Source organism: Gigantopelta aegis, chromosome 6 (genome assembly GCF_016097555.1).
Source record: "Gigantopelta aegis isolate Gae_Host chromosome 6, Gae_host_genome, whole genome shotgun sequence".
Taxonomy (NCBI): domain Eukaryota; kingdom Metazoa; phylum Mollusca; class Gastropoda; order Neomphalida; family Peltospiridae; genus Gigantopelta; species Gigantopelta aegis.
The window spans coordinates 47,154,161-47,171,306 of record NC_054704.1 but is presented as its reverse complement, the minus strand read 5'-3'; the positions used below and the strand labels follow the sequence as shown (position 1 = coordinate 47,171,306).

At 33.8% G+C, this 17,146-nt stretch overlaps 1 protein-coding gene across 5 annotated transcripts in view; it reads right to left on the bottom strand.

Moving 5' to 3' along the window:
- Positions 1-1,241: 1,241 nt before the first annotated feature.
- The window catches only part of LOC121375781 (tetraspanin-18-like), a 129,629-nt gene continuing 113,724 nt past the window's right edge, over positions 1,242-17,146 (bottom strand). For all 5 annotated transcript variants that reach the window (XM_041503413.1, XM_041503415.1, XM_041503414.1 and 2 more), the window contains 7 exons: positions 15,480-15,680; positions 12,064-12,138; positions 10,615-10,734; positions 10,252-10,345; positions 9,042-9,193; positions 8,599-8,682; positions 1,242-7,302 (listed from right to left, as the gene is read on the bottom strand). In XM_041503413.1, the coding sequence (XP_041359347.1) occupies positions 7,225-7,302; positions 8,599-8,682; positions 9,042-9,193; positions 10,252-10,345; positions 10,615-10,734; positions 12,064-12,138; positions 15,480-15,680 (804 nt within the window). In that variant the 3' untranslated portion in view covers positions 1,242-7,224. The remainder of the gene's footprint in view (positions 7,303-8,598; positions 8,683-9,041; positions 9,194-10,251; positions 10,346-10,614; positions 10,735-12,063; positions 12,139-15,479; positions 15,681-17,146) is intronic.

Here is a 17,146-nt window from a genome sequence, read left to right as displayed (position 1 = left end):
TTCCGTTATTAGCAAGCAGTGTATAAAGGTGTGCTATATAAACCAAAACATAATAGCACATATTGACTGAATGTTACAAGATCAAAAACTAAATGCTAAAGTATTTAATTAAAACATTTTTTTAGAATAAATTGTGATGAACATCATTGCTCAAGAAACGAGTTAAAGTTTGATTTGTTTAACGACACCACTAGAGCACATTAAATTTTATTCATTAATCATCTGCTGTTGGATGTTAAACATTTGGTAAGTTTGACATAGTCTTAGAGAGGAAACCCACAACATTTTTCCATTAGTAGCAAGGGCTCTTTTATATGTACCATCCCAGACACGACAGCACACACAACGGCCTGAATGAGAAATATCCCAATGGTCCCACAGACAGGGCTTGATCCCAAACCAACCGCGCATCTTGCTGATCTAGGACTGCGAGAATTGGAGCTAAATGCAAAACTTTATAATTGAGCTGAACAGAAAAGTTGACGCCATCATAAGATATATAATGTAATTTGCTCTATATATTACCGTCTTACTTCTTAAACGCAAGACAAAAAGCAACAGGATACATTTTATATAAAACAGGGTTTATTTGTTTAACAACACCACTAGAGCACATTAATTAATCAGTGGCTATTGGATGTTAAACTTTTGGTAATTCTGACATGTAGTCATCAGACGAAACCCGCTACATTTTTCCAAATGAAACAAGAGATCTATTATATGCACCATCCCATAGAGAGGATAGCACATACCATGGCCTTTGATATACCAGTCATGGTGCATTGGCTGGAGCGAGAAATAGCCCAATCAGTTGAATGGATCCACCAAGGTGGTTCGATCCTATGACGCAAGCACCTCAAGCAAGCAATCAACCGACTGAATTATGCCCACCCACCCACACCTATCAGATTACTTCTTAAATATTAATTCCTATGGGTGAGAAAAAATAAATTTTTAATGAAAATACATTTAAAACAATCGAGAAGAGAGTCCTGGTTAGGTACATGATAAACCCATCAAAAGTAGGTCACAGTGATCTAGTTATAATACACAACACACCACCAACCAAAGTTGTACTTGCATGCAAGGTTTGATGATCCTATATGAATTGATAACAAAAAATATGCTCCGTAAACAAAAAGTTTATGGATGGACGGACGGACGGACTGACAACACCATACCATAATATGACCCATCAAGATGGATGGGTGTTTTAAAAAGGAGACTAAGAACAACTGGAGTACATATCAAAATATTTTTATTTCTTATAATTTGTTCATTCTGTGAACAGATAAAAGTCATTTATACAAAACTTCATAAATACAAGAATTCATCTTTAAAATCATGATGTGCAAAAGTACTGCAGCAAATAATGAATTACGTACAGAGTAAAATCGCCAGTGATGTCTTACAATGTTGTCTCTGCCAACTTCAGCTTCTGGATGCTGAATAGGCATTTCTAACAAGAGACGACTTGTAGATTAGAAAATTATAAGTTTTTTATTTAATAAAAGCATAATAAAACTTTTTCAAGATTACATATATTTAATATACAATGAGATGTTGAAAGCAAACAAAAAGCAGATTGAAAATACTTCTCAAACTAAATTTTGTTTAATTAAATAATATTTCAGCATGCAACATTACAGATGCTTCTGTAGTTTCCATACAAATCTGGTTGATCTTATTTAATAGTCTTTTTTTTTTAAAATGATGATAGGTGTTTATTATTATGAAACTGGTTATTCTACCTGTCAGTCTGTACAAAATGTACATACTAGTATATCATACCATTAGTCAACAGGTTAGCAACCAACACATGAAGCTAGAAATGACAAATGTATTCGAAACCAATACACACATCATGTACATATTTACACGATATGCAACATGTTGGTCCCGTTTTAATTTGTTTATATACAACAAAATCACAGACATGTTAATAAAATTAATGATCCTTCCAGTCATCCTGTATGATTATTATCTGTCCAAAAGTGCAACACACGCTACTGTTCTAACAGTGTTACATGTGTTTGAAAATGAAAATTGACTCTGATTAAATAATGTGCTGTGCTCAGACGTGAACTGTACAAATATTTACAACATGATCCACTTGCATTAATGGGATATTGTTTTAAAATGTTTGTTTTAAAAAAAAAACCACCCAAAACTCTTTGTTAAAGAGTAATGCACAATTTTTTTTTTTTTAATAAAAAATTTATTTACAAACTGAAAAACGTTTTTGTGTAGTTTTTACATTTTTTAAAGATATTACCTACATGTCATTAATTTAAAACTAAGTTCTTTGATGTAGGCAATTTAATCATTTTCGAATAAAATCGATTTTCATTGGCACCATGGATGCCTATTGTCGTCATTATTGAGTAAATTGTATTTGAAGGTGTCAAAGAAGGTACCGATAATAACTTATTGTACTTAAAAAAAACAAAAAACAAAACAAAACAAATTATATATATAATACTATTAAATAGTAGATTGAGATAGATAGAAGTATTTCCAAGTAGCTATTAATTTTGTAACTTTAATCTGTTTTGAAACTAAATGGACCCATATTAGTCCAATCTTCATTCTAACAAATATGTTTAAACGTTGACTTCTCATTCTTCTGACAAGTAAAGCCCTATATCAGAATCCAGCTGACTACTATAATATATACATATATAACAAAGAGCAACATAAAATATACTGGTTTGCAACTAACATACATATGTAACATAACATTATAAAATATATCGGATAATCCCTCCCCCCATAACTAGGTCGTCAGTCTTATTGACTGAACTTCTTACACATCATTACCTTTGAAGGGTTAGTCTTCACAGTTTGTGAAAAATTTTTTATAAAAATAATTTTAAAAAAAGAAAAAAGTTACTTACTAGGATGAAAACACTATTAAATAACAATAATCTAATGAATTATTTTCAAAACTCATTTGGTAGTTATATTGATTGTGTTATTTTGGGAGAAGCTAACCTAGTTTAGAGAAAAAGACACAATCAGCAAATCTTCATTAAGGGTGTGCCTGAATCTAAATTAGATACAGGCATATTACTAAAGTTCCCTATCCCTTAATTAAGGATCTATATATTATAGTGTTTTTTTCACAAACCACACCTTTGCTTGTGAAATACACACATATAACTACAAGTACTAACAAAACTGACTAGCTTATCCAAATAAAACAAAGCATATTTGCCAATCCAGTTCATGAAATATAAAAATAAAGTAAATGAAACCTTCCCCATGCAGAAAGTGAATGATGCTTGCTAAACACCTAACATTGGATGGTATTAGCAGTTGTTTGGAGAGTTGTATTCATACAGCTAAAAGAAATCACTATATTTTACTCTATCAAGAGTCTACAGCTTATTTGCTCAAGAAAGTTACACCAGTTGTAAATAACATTAAATCCTACTTTGAATTTAACATCCACAAAAGCAGAAACTGTCATATTATTAAATAGACGTATGTTTTTGTGTTTTTTTGTTTAAAGATGAGTCATTTGTTGTAGCAAAGAGAAAGGTTCACTATGTTGTGTAGTTATAAAATGTATGCTTAAAAACTAAATTCTAGATATTTAGCGAACAGATAATTTGAAATTATTAACAAAACTTACATGTACTCCTATTAAAAAGCAAACATCCAACTGTAAAAGATTAAATACACTACCAAAACAGTACTGCTGTTATTACATCCGTGTGTAACACTAAATAATACATCTGTATCATCTTCATACGTTTACAAAATTAATATTGAGATAAAAAGTGTTTTTTCCAATAACAATACAAAAACATACTTTGTTCACTGGTGTGGTAATGTTATTAACAGCAATAATTATCAACAGTAATATAAATTTTGAAGGAAAACAAATCTAGAAATGCTAGTAGTTTCTTAAAAAAAATTAAAATTACAAAATATCTTAAGAATTGTAACACCATTTCTGTACAACAAGTGCTATATTTTTAACAATTATCTATGAGAAATGCACACAAGAGCTTAGAAACTAGCAAGAAAAGAACTCATCAACAGATATAGGTGGCAATATCTAGCAGGAAATCAATCAAACTGAATTATTAATGCATTGCATGCAGACAATGTTAAAATGAGACAGGGCAATACGATAGGTTAAATAATAGCGGTTTAGAGATACACTAACAACACGCGTATCTTTAGAATAAATGACAAACACATGCAATATTTAACACAACAGCAGTATATAGCTGGTGCATGCTGTGTTGCTAATGCCATGATTCTAAAAACCAAAACTTACACGAAAAATAGTTCCAAACACATTAATTAGTTAAGAGTTAGGCAAATAATAATAGACAAAAGACCATTTTAGAATCAGTTCAGTTTGCAGAGTGGAGTACATCCGAAATGTTTCTGTTTCAAAATGGCATATTATTTAATATGATTTCATTATGCAAGTACAATGCAACCAAGACAAAATTGGGGCTGCCCACTCCAATTATGTGAAATTTTAATGATTTTAGGTGGGTGGAGGGCATGATGAGTCGAAACTTTGTGTGATAGATTATATAAGTCAGTATGAAGATATTTTTCAGGCAGATATGGTGCTGCTACTCCAGAACTGATCAGCTCTGTATTCTTATTACAGCTAATTCTGGCAGTCGCCAAATTCGACATTTGTCAATTTGAAAAACCGGTGAATTTATTTTAATTTGGCAAAATAATTTCATGTACCGGTAACTGTTCATATTTTGTTAGAAAATAACTAGGTTTGTTAGATTTTTTTAAGTCATAGATAATTCGGCAACATTTTTCTGATCTCCGAGAACTATAGCTCGGTTTATGTGTACACATAAATCCACATCAGTTTGCATTGAATATTATCAGGTCAAATTTTTAAGTTAATTTTCTAAAATAAACTTTCTAATTCTCATAATGTACAAGTATATACACTTATTAATCTTAATTAATTAATTAACAAAGTGTGATGTTAAAAACTCTGATTTTATCGAGTGCTGTATCTCCGTGCAAATTAATAAAGAAAATTATGATTGTCTTCACAAACTATAACCGTCTAAATCAAGATGGCTAACATATATGAACATCAAAGACATTGGTGTTTAAAATAATAAATTAAAAAGTGAAAGAAGGATCTCGCTAAACTACTCATTAAGGCTAAAACGTTAAACTACACAACAATATTTTAAAAGTGCTTAATTGGGAATTGAACTAGGAGAATTGTTTAGGGTACTGCCCCAAAATTTGTTTTTTTAATTATGTAATCTAGATTAGTTTGGAATTCCATTAAAAAGTCTTACACATTCAACCCAAAATTTTGGATTCATGGAATCCTGCTAAATTTGTCCAAAATCAAAATAATTTGTCCATAATAAAAATAATTTGTCCAAAATCAAAATAACTGTCCAATTTCCAGTTAGAAAAATAATTAAAATTACTACCAAACAATGAATACAGTAAAAAAAATTGCCTATAGTCCATCTCATCTTCCTACAAATATGGGGTTTTTGTAAATAATTTCAGTTTGGGTTGACGTCAGAAGAAAAAAAAAAGAGTGTTTTGCAAATAATTTTTTTTTACTATTCTTGTGTCCAATTTAGAAAACAATCTGCTCAGAAATAAATAACTTGTAGTAAATTCCTTGTGAGACGGACTATAGTTTTACAATTACTTTCCCTGTTAATATCTTAGGTTTATCATTCACTGCCATATGTCAAAATGCTAAATTTTATCTAATTCCATATATATTTTCTAATAATAAAATATGGGGTTGGGGAGGGCATAAAGACTCTCGACTACTATGAGCAGTTTTGGGATTCTATTATGTATTATATATAGTAACATTTACTTCCGAGTACTGCGTGAAGTTATTATTGTCTTTTATGCAAATATATCAGCTTTGGAATAACCATACTGCCAATTTTTATGAAGCATGCATTTCAGTCTTCACAAGTTGGCATGAAAGCACATATACATTTGTAACAGAGTGACAATAAAAAGGAATGTAAGAGGGTTAACAGAATTTTTTCATGGACAAATCGGCAAAGCAAAATAACTGGAAATGGGAATGTGAATATATGTAATTTAAGCATAGATAACATTTCGCTTGCCAATATTTTGGAAATGGAAAGAAGTCATTATTAAATAATATTTGTTATAAATTTATTTTTTTATGTTGATGCATCATCACAAATGGATCATAAAAAAAAATGTTGTTACTCTGATCAGTAATAACAAACTTATAACTCCGTAATTTTCACTCATTCATGATTCATTCACATTAAAAAAAAAATCCAAATATATTCATGTAAACTACATATGCATAAGATGTAACAAAACTAGAAATGAAAAAAAAGCCAAAAAAGCATGAAATGATTGGATACAATACAGTAAACTGGGCATATTTCTGATGCTGTCTTTTGTATTAATAAAAAAAAAAATCATGATCATACACTGATGAATATGGCTGAAACACAATCAGCCATCAAACATGCTCAAACAGAACAGTATCCGATTGTTTACTCCCAACTTGCCTCGATGTTAAACATTTTCATTAGAAAAAAATTTCAGTTTTAAGCTGTTTTAGCCATAACATGATCACACAACCAAACTTGAATAGATTACACCACTTCACCAGATATATTACTCGAGCAGTCTAACCACACAACCTTACACCATCAACACATCTCAAAAAAACATTGGAATCAGAGGAACCACAGCCTTTGATAAAGAATCCATCACGATACTTTCACATCTTAAAACAAGATGACTGAATTCTGAATTCCTCAAATTTCATGACTTCAAAACAAAAAAAATCAAAAAGGAAAGTAGTTTCCAGTATTTTCACAGCATATACTAGATGCCGTTATTTCACATCTTGGTGTACAAGATGAACAAATATCTCGACTTTCAAGGCTCCCCTCAAAAAACAGAATCCATTCCAATATTTTTCACGTCTGGAACAAGATGACTTGAAATTCTCAAATTTCACATCTCCACTAAAAGGAATTCTGTTGTATATTTTCAACATCTTGTATGCGATGCCATCAATTCTCGGATGTTTAGGCTCTTTGAGTGTGTATGTGACTTGGAAAACAGGTGTGAGAGTTTGTTTTGACCAAGCGGTATCAAATGGACGATTGTTGTAAGATTGCATCAATGAGGCACTGGTGTAGTTGGCTGCGTCAGGACAGTGGACGGATGCTGCTCTCCTCACTACAAGTCCACTTCATCCTCAGACGCGCTGCCCGACACTCTCGCACACAAACAAAAGGAAATTATTATTCCAAAAACCTGAAAAGTAAAAATAAATTTAAATTTAAATATATTTGTGGATTTTTTTAAAATTATTATTTCTTTATTAAGTATATATATTATTATATATCATGTTGGTAACCAGAAACTAAAATTTCAAACACTCGTTAGACCCAAGAGATTTTCAAAGAATTTGTATGAATAAAAAAGAGTAAATTTTTCAGTCATTCTATTTTGCATTTTAATACCAAAAGTTAAAAGTTTGTTTTGTTTAATAAAACCACTTGAGCACATTAATTTATTAATCATAGGTTATTGGAAGGCAAAAATTTGGTAAATGTGACACAATCAGAGGAAACCCCCTATAATTTTTCATTAGCAGGAAGTAAATTTTAAAATCCTTTTTCCCCACAGACAAGACAGCATAAACCATGGTATTTGATAAACCAGTCATGGGTCACTAATTGGCATGGAGGAAAACCTAATCAGATAGTAGGTCCAATGAGGAGATTTGATCCTTCGATCCAAGGACCCCAGGTGATCGCTGTACTGATTGAACTAGGTCCAGCCCCTCTGTTAACACCACTCTCTACTTCAAAGATGCACTTTTACAGGGCTTCTAGATTATGGTAGCCCCACTGCCATGACCAATGATATTCAATTTTGGACTAGTAAATAACTACTATTGCCATGCCTGACAGCTAGTGAATTTTTTTGACTCAGACGTTGCAGTTCAGTCTATTTTTTAATTATGAATATCCTGCCCCCCCCCCCCCCCCCCCCAATGTTAGTGTTTTTAAGCTCCATCTCCCTCTTTAGGTGACATATCTGATTACTATTATTTAGTAAAACTGTATTACTTGAAGTAAAGTAGGGCTAGTGAATTTTTAATCGTGGCTAGTAAATGTTTTTAATCACTGATCCCATGGCTAGTGGATTTTATAAAAATTCTAGAAGCCCTGATTTTCCCCAATTCTAACACTCGATCTGCGACACACAGATGCTATATCCTTAGTGTTACCAGACATTAATGCCTGGTCTGTGATTATAAACTTTAAAAAAAATGAATGAATGAATGTTTAACAACACCCCAGCATGAAAAATACATTGGCTATTGGGTGTCAAACTATGGTAAATGTTAAACTTTAAATGTCCACACTCAAGAAACTAGCAAAGTGTCCAGACTTTCACTGCAATCCTATTTGTATGGGAAAAACTTTATAAAAAGACTTAAGTCTAGACCTTAAACTTTTATCAGCACAAGTCGTGGATCCTTTCATGAGTTATAACCAGCCAGTGTTCAAACCTTAAAACAAAATCTTCTAAAACACTTACTAAAAATAAGGGCACCACGGCTGCCACTATCCCAGCTACTGCAGCGTATGTCATCAGGTAACTTTCCAGGTTGTCGTAACAGCCCTACAAAAATAATATAGTATTAGAAACATGATAAAAAAAATTATAATCAGTATTTGGAAATTCCAAAAGAAATATTTATTAAATTAACCCAACTGACATCAGAAGAATAATTAAATTTTTAACAACTGTTTTTAAAAATCAACAACTCATAAGTTTTTGTATTTGGTAATATTTATCCAGTTCACTTATGCATTCAACAAACTGGGAACCTGTCAAGGGTACCTGCCAATAACCACTACTCATTCTGGTCAAAAAAATAAAATACCCAAACAAACAACAAACAACAACAAAAACAACTACTGTTTAAATTAAAACAGAAAAATATATCTATCTGAACAACACTCTTTGTTTTTCAATACCTCTGTATATAAATAAGGATTCTTTTTTCTTCTCTTTGCATCGTGAGCATTTATATGGTTTGGTGGTCCAGCGAAGTAAGTCTGTCCTGTGCAGATAGCTTTATCTCCACTCCGACAGCAGCTGTCGGGGACCTGTCTGGCATTGGTACCCTCTGAAACACAAGACAGACAGAAAATCAACAAACATCTTTTAAAAACACCCCAACACATTGCTGATCACGGGCTGCAGTGGACACTGGTGTAGCCGGGATGGGGGGGGGGGGGGGTGAGTGAGGCAATCACACATCTATTCCCCCCTCATTATATATTTCCTGTAGCAACATAATGTGACTCATGACCAGTGATGATGGATGTGAAAGAAAATGTACATGTTATATTTTATAATGCATTTAAAAAAAAATATTTTACTACTTAATATGACCTAACCAGTCATAATTTATACCAATGATTTTTTTTTTTTTTTAAATAAAATTAATTTATCCCATCTCTGAAAATAAGCCATGTTGCAAATGCACAACCACAAGAAACAACAACTGCAGGCCTGTAGGAACGATATCTTTTCATAATCTCTCGGACAGGCACACAAGCCAGATTTGTCATCTCTAGAGTAGGACACAAAATTATTTACATTTTCATCCTGGTTTCTATGGGCCTGAATTGGCCAAATGCTACAAAATGACTTTACATTTATGATATACTGTAAATCAGGAAATGTTAGCTAGTATAAAATGTTTGCCAATTTGGCAAGGTTATACAATGTGCAAATATTTTATAACACTAACACTAAATTTAAATAGAAGTACAATAAATTGTTCTAAAATATTTTGTGTGATTTTATCGGGGATTAACTTAACACACAATAATCGTTACATTGATATCGATTAAATCAAAAGGTTAGCAAACAACAATAGTTAGTTAGCATGCAAGTTTCTACTAAATTTAAGATGTCTGTAAGCTGTATAATGTCAAAATTGATCAAAGCTATTATTTCAGCTGATCCTACAAGTTAAGCTCATTTATTTTTTAGTGTTTGATGTGACAACCTCCCTAAAGTTTTATGTTGCTAATGTGTCACAATTTGGATTTCGTAAATTTTGAAATTGCTAATATTTTATGATTTACAGTAAATGTATTACTTACAAAGTTTACAAGTAGTGGATGATCAGAATATTGATCGAACAATTCCAAATAAACTACCATATTGACTTACTTTCTTTCTCCTTTTGAAACCATAGCGTGTTTGTAAAATAGAAGGCCCAGGAATTTAAGGAGGATACATTCCCTTCTACACCACAACACTGAAGCTGGAAAATAAAATAATACATGATATGATAACCTTGAGAAGTACATTTCTCAATTACATGGATAGTGGCCTCGGCCAAACCAACGTCTGTCTGAACCGTTACATATTTCCATTAGCAGTAAGAGAGTAGTTTTATGTTTACATTCAAAACAAGGCTTAAATGTTTTGTGAAATTTATCCCACACCGACCACGCATCGAGCAAGTGCTGTACCACAGCGCTACGTCTCGCCAGTGATTGTATGATGAAACCAAACAACAAATCCCCTTACCTGTCTTTGCATGGCGTCCCATGCATCGGTAACTCTTCTGTTTTCAGAATTTGACCGAGTATCTACTCCATACTGCTCTGTCAACGAATGCTTCATTCTGCCTTGAATATGAGTAGCCAGCTGATGGGGGGAAAAAAATATACAATAAGTTTTTAAATATATACTTAATACATTCATGTGGTATCATTTCTGTCACAGGGATGTGCTATTTATTACCGGTTTAAAAAAAATACACAGTAAAAACCTGTCTAAACTGGACCATGCTGAGGACCTAATATTTATCCAGTTTAGAGTAGTGATTTATAATTTAGAACATTCGGGACAATGAAACATGGCTCGTTTTGACAGGTGTCCAGATTGTTCAGGATCTGGTTTATACAGGTTTCAATGCATTATAAAAATAAATATTTTGGAACTCTAAGTCCAAGAAAAGGTGAAAGCAGCATAAATGATCGTTAAAATATTTTATGTCCAGAAAAAATAAATAAAATGCATATTAATCATGCCAGGGACCTAATATTTATCCAACTTAGAAAGTCGTGATTTAGAATTTAGAAAATTCAGGACCATGAAACTTGGCAGGTTTTGACAGGATTTCTTTCAGGGTCTAGTTTAGACATGTTTCACTGTATTACAAAAATTAATATTTTGGAATTCAAAGTCCATGACAAGGTGTAAGCAGCATAAATGATTGTTAAGGTATTTTATGTACAGGGAAAATAAATAAAATGCCTATTAATGAGTCATTACCTGAATGTCATATTCGAGTCATGAATGTGATTTAAATACCAACATTAGGTAAGCATTTAGTCCTGGAACGCTATTACAGTATTACATCATTATGTTGTAACAGGAAACCAGTAGCAATGAACCATTGTGCCAAATATTTGTATGGCATGAATATACCACGTACAACTTGTTATGCAAGTTTATACATTACCTGTTCAGTCTGTATAAAATAGAGTGCATATACACAGTGAAACCCCTCTAAACCAGACACCCTTGGAACCAAGTAAAATGTCTGGTTTTAAGAGGTATCCAGTTTAGAGAGGTTAAGTTCTGTACTGATTTTTAAAAGAGGACCTTGAAAAATGTCCAGTTTAGGGAGAATTCCCGTTTACAGAGGGTCCAGTTTTGAGAGGTTACACTGTATATTCTATAAACACAAATAAACATCTGTGCCCAGTTGTTCAAAGCACAGTTAAATTAACTCTGTGTTAGTCTAATATTTCCCTTTTAATATTTTTTGCACAAATACAAAATAAACTTTAGATTTTATAATGTATGGATGGCTTTGGCTGTTCTAAATCAAGTTTCAACATTCTATTTTCAATTACTATTTATATTGATTCTGTCCTTGGTTTTGAAAATTTCTCTTAACCACTGGTTAAGCTGACTTAATGTTTGAACAACTGGCTCCTGACTCTTGATTACGACAAGAAGACTTACCACTCCTCTGAAGAAAAAGGCTAGACCTGAAGCCACTCCTAGCACTATGAGTACTATGGCTAATGTCGTTCCATACTGAAAAACAAAATATACACACAATTACACGTATATTATTATAGGTATTAAGAGGTCACCTTACTGGGTTTCCAACATTAATTATCCACTTTAATTATCCAGCAGGCCAAAACAAGTATATTAGTACAAAACAAGACTACATTTGCAACCCGTTACAAAGACAGGGCCCCACCGACCCCTCCAATGAACTATAAGGGCCAGAGTCTCTAGTGTAAGGGATGATGCACCCCCTCCCTCCACCCTCCAACAACAAGGGTTTATGGAGACAGAAAAACAACTGAACACCACTAGATATTGTAGTCTCTTTAATACATAAAAGACGTGTCTGTTAAATAGATAATAATACACGAGTGGCCGTTAGATACCATTTATCTCACAACGAGTTGTTTTAAAAGATAATCTAATGAGCGAAAGCGAGTGATACATTTTTATACAACGAGTTGTGAGATAAATGGTATCTAACGGACACGAATATATTATTCTATTTCTTACATATCCTCAAAAACCAGGTTTTAAGCCAATTTTAACATCTTTTTTGACTAAATGTTATATACAGCCATTGCACTTGTAGCTGACTTATGTGTCACAAATACATGATTGTCAGGTTAACTATACATCACAGTCTAATCGATTTCCATTGTTTGGTTTTTCATTGGTTGTATGACATTGGTGACCTGGTCATCACCTAGAAGCAGTCAGTCGTATGTCTCGAAATTGCTAACACACGTACATGTGTTAACAACAATGTGTAACCAAAAATAACGCATGGTGTTCTCACCAACGGGTGTGTAAGAAAACCATATTATTCACTTGGGTCAGGATAACACATGGACTGGTGTGCCAGTTTAAACCCATACATTTTTCAAAAAGACAAGATAATAATGGGAACGACACGGTTGTCTTCCTTCAGTGACATTTACAGTCAGTCATGTGTGACACACAGCAACAGGAGGTTTGGGATGACATGTACACATCACTGACTCAGTCATTCGGAAAGTTTAAAAGTACCCAGCATCTATAGAAAACAGGTCCTTTCATACAACATTCATTAACTCCCACATGCAGCATAAACATAGAACAAAAATCAATGTCTTCCTTGCTAGACAACCTGTGCCCATTACCGTCTAAAAACAGCAATCGGTCAGTCAGTCAGCCATAACCAACCATTGAGCTATAAATATTTTCTTCTGGCTTAAAGCTTAATACAAGAATCAATGGGAGTTTAACATTTAGCATTAAAACGTTATATATTAAGAATCTTCTTTTTTACACCAAAAAAAACTTTTCTATAATTATGATTACTTTTTCTTCATTGTTTTTTTTCAACATTTAACATTTACACTTAAACCCCAATATAAAAAACAGCTTTTTTAAATTGAGGCTTGAACCTTAATCTTCACATCCTCAAGTTAAAAATGAAAAGATTACGGTGTGGAATCAATTAATTTCGAGTTATTTGTATCAAATGTAAAAATAGCGAAACATGGCACTTGCGACTTTAATAATGGACCATTAAACTGAATGAATTATTTTTAAAAATTACTTTCCCTTTGCTTTATTGTAAAATGATAAATGCATAGTTATTATTCATAAACTTTGGAATTTTATTAATACTTAAACTTTAATTTTATTTTATTGTTGTTTAACACTGGTAACTAAACACTGTTGGAGTTTTAATAATTAATTTAAATGAAAAATGTCAGTTAAATTACAGTCCAAAATTTACGAAAGGTTATCATCCTGCATTTGTTGCAGATGTGTTAAAGTTTCAAAGAAAGAAAGAAAGAAATGTTTTATTTAACAACACACTCAACACATTTTATTTACGGTTATATGGCATCAGACATATGGTTAAGGACCACACAGATTTGGAGAGGAAACCCACTGTCTCCACTACATGGGCTACTCTTTCCAATCAGCAGCAAGGGATCTTTTATTGCGCTTCTCACAGGCAGGATAGCACAAACCATGGCCTTTGCTGAACCAGTTATGGATCACTGGTCGGTGCAAGCGGTTTACACCCATTGAGCCTTGCGGAGCACTCACTCAGTCGGTATCTGGATTAAAAATCCCATGCCTCGATTGGGATCTGAACCCAGTACCTACCAGCCTGTAGACCGATGGCCTAACCACGACGCCACCAAGGCCGGTAATAAAGTTTCAAATGCTTACACAAAGAAAGTAAAGTTTGTTTTATTTAACGACGCCGCTAGAGCACATTGAATTTTTATCTTATCATCGGCTATTGGACGTCAAACATATGGTCATTCTGACACTTTTTTAGAGGAAACCCGCTGTCGCCACATAGGCTACTCTTTTTACGACAGGCAGCAAGGGATCTTTTATTTGCGCTTCTCACAGGCAGGATAGCACAAACCATGGCCTTTGTTGAACCAGTTATGGATCACTGGTCGGTGCAAGTGGTTTACACCTACCCACTGAGCCTTGCGGAGCACTTACTCAGGGTTTGGAGTCGGTATCTCGATTAAAAATCCCATGCCTCGACTGGGATCCGAACCCAGTACCTACCAGCCTGTGGACCGATGGCCTAACCACGACGCCACCAAGGCCAGTAATAAAGTTTCAAATGCTTACACAAAGAGTGCATGTGATTAAACACCTACATTTATTGCACACCCGGGGCGGAACATAGCCTAGTAATAAAGCGCTTGCTAGATTCACAGTTGGTCTGGGATCGATTCCCATCAGTGGGCCCATCGGGCTATTTATCGTTCCAGCCAGTGTACCATGACTGGTATATCAAAGGCCCTGGTATGTGCTATCCTGTCTGTGGGATGGTATATATAAAATATTCCTTGATACTAATGGAAAAAACTGAAGGTTTCCTCTCCAAGACTATATGTAAAATATTACCAAATATATGACATCCAGTAGCTGACTATTAACACAAGGTCTTTTGCTTTAAGGACACCACTAAAGCACATTGATTATAATTAATCATTTGGTATCAGAAGAAACCCGCTTTATTTTTCCTAATGCAGCAAGGAATCTTTTATATGCACTTATTCACAGACAGGAAAGCATATACCACAGCCTTTGACCAGTTGTGGTGCACTGGTTGGAACGAGAAAAAAAAAACCCCAATCCACCGAGATGGTTCGATCCTGTGATGCAAGCACCTCAAGCGAGCACTCAACCCACTGAGCTAAATCCCATCCCTAGCTGATGATTAATAAAACCAATGTGCTCTAGTGGTGTCGTTAACTACAACAAACAAAACTTTAACTTTACCACAGCTGTTTAGGAAAGTTACACATGACCAAGGGTTACAACTTAACTTTCGTAAATTTAGTCCCATATGTACACACGTATATACTTACAAATGACAGAACACATTTATCTTCTCGTATTGTCCCGCAGCAGCCACAGAAAGCTAACAGTGCCACGGACCCACCCCCTGCTATCAGAAGGTACGTGGTCACTTCATAAAGCTGGTTGCCCACGATGGGGGTCACCTTCCTGGCACCGAAGTCTGTCACCAACAGCCAGATGCCAACCCCTAAAGCTGCACAGCCAATCACCTGAAAAACCAACATTGAAAGTACAGTCCAATCATGGGCGTATGGGGACTCTTTGATTTAGGGGGGCTGGAGGGGTTGATTTGCCCGAAATTTTACCCAGATAAAAACTGCCCGAATTTTCCCCGAATTTGGCAATTGCCCACCCCCCCCCTCCCGGGTCATATGCCTATGAGTCCAATCACCCAAAAGATAACTTCAGGAATAGAAATTGTGTATTTAGCCCAATATTTAAAAGATGAACCTATAGTTTGTCCCATCATGCTATTAAAATGTTTTTTTGTGTAAATAATTTCAGTTTGGTTTGATGTAAGAAGAAAAGAAAAAGTGTTTTAGAAATACCGGTAACAAAAAACCCTTATTTTTGTGTGCATTTGACAAATCAATCGGTTCATAAATAAATAACTTGTAGTAAATTCTATAGTTCCCTGTGGGATGGACTATAGATCAGTATTTCATGCAAACTGTTGTTCAGTTAATCACTATGCAACTTTAAATTCACATGAACTACCAATCTGTTATGTGGTTAATTGTGAAATTAAAAGATGCAAACTTGAGATAACGTCCATCCCAGACACCACCACTGACCATGACAGAGCTGCGACCTGCAAGGGATGTGCCCGAAACCATACGGGTAAAGGGGCACATAAATATAGTTCAGGATTCAGGATAAGACAACTGATTTCAATGCACATTTGTGGTAACTGATTATATTACATACCTATTCAATCTTACTATAGTGATAAAGACATTTTGAAACCATGTGATAAATTTATTTTTCACCACACATATGTGCGATATCGACCAGAACTTTTAAATGGGGAATTCCCTTTTTGTCTTTTTACTGGAGTTAGTGCCTTTTATTTACTGACGTCATATATGATTTACAAATGACAAATAATGTCACATCGTATTTGAAACATTACACAAGGCTGCCACAGAGTATGATTCTTAACGTTAAGTAAATCCATGAAAGGAGTAACGATCATAGATTTAACAAAGTGTTGTTATGACATTTTTGTAAAACATAAAAGAAGGTATGCAATAAATACAGAACTTGTTTATTTTGCGAAAGAACATACCACTCAATCGCTACACAGTCTCGTGGTATATATTTTTGCGCAAAATAAACCCGTGCAATAAATAGGAAGCGAAAACAACATATGTGAAGTTCTGTATATGGATTATACAAATATAAGTTAAGTAATCAACAACTGATTACCTAGGTATAATTCATGTGAACTGACTTTCAGTTGCAAACCTAAACATTTTAAATATATATTGACCCCTGATACAGTCCAGATATTTCAAACAAAATAAGAAGGCAAACATTTAAAAAAAAATATAAGCTAAAATGATCATACCTTTTTATTATAGTCTAGTGCTTGCAATTAGGGACATTTTTTTTTTCTTCTTACTGTGAAAATATTTCTTCATTTGTGTTAGATTATAACATATCATGTTACTAA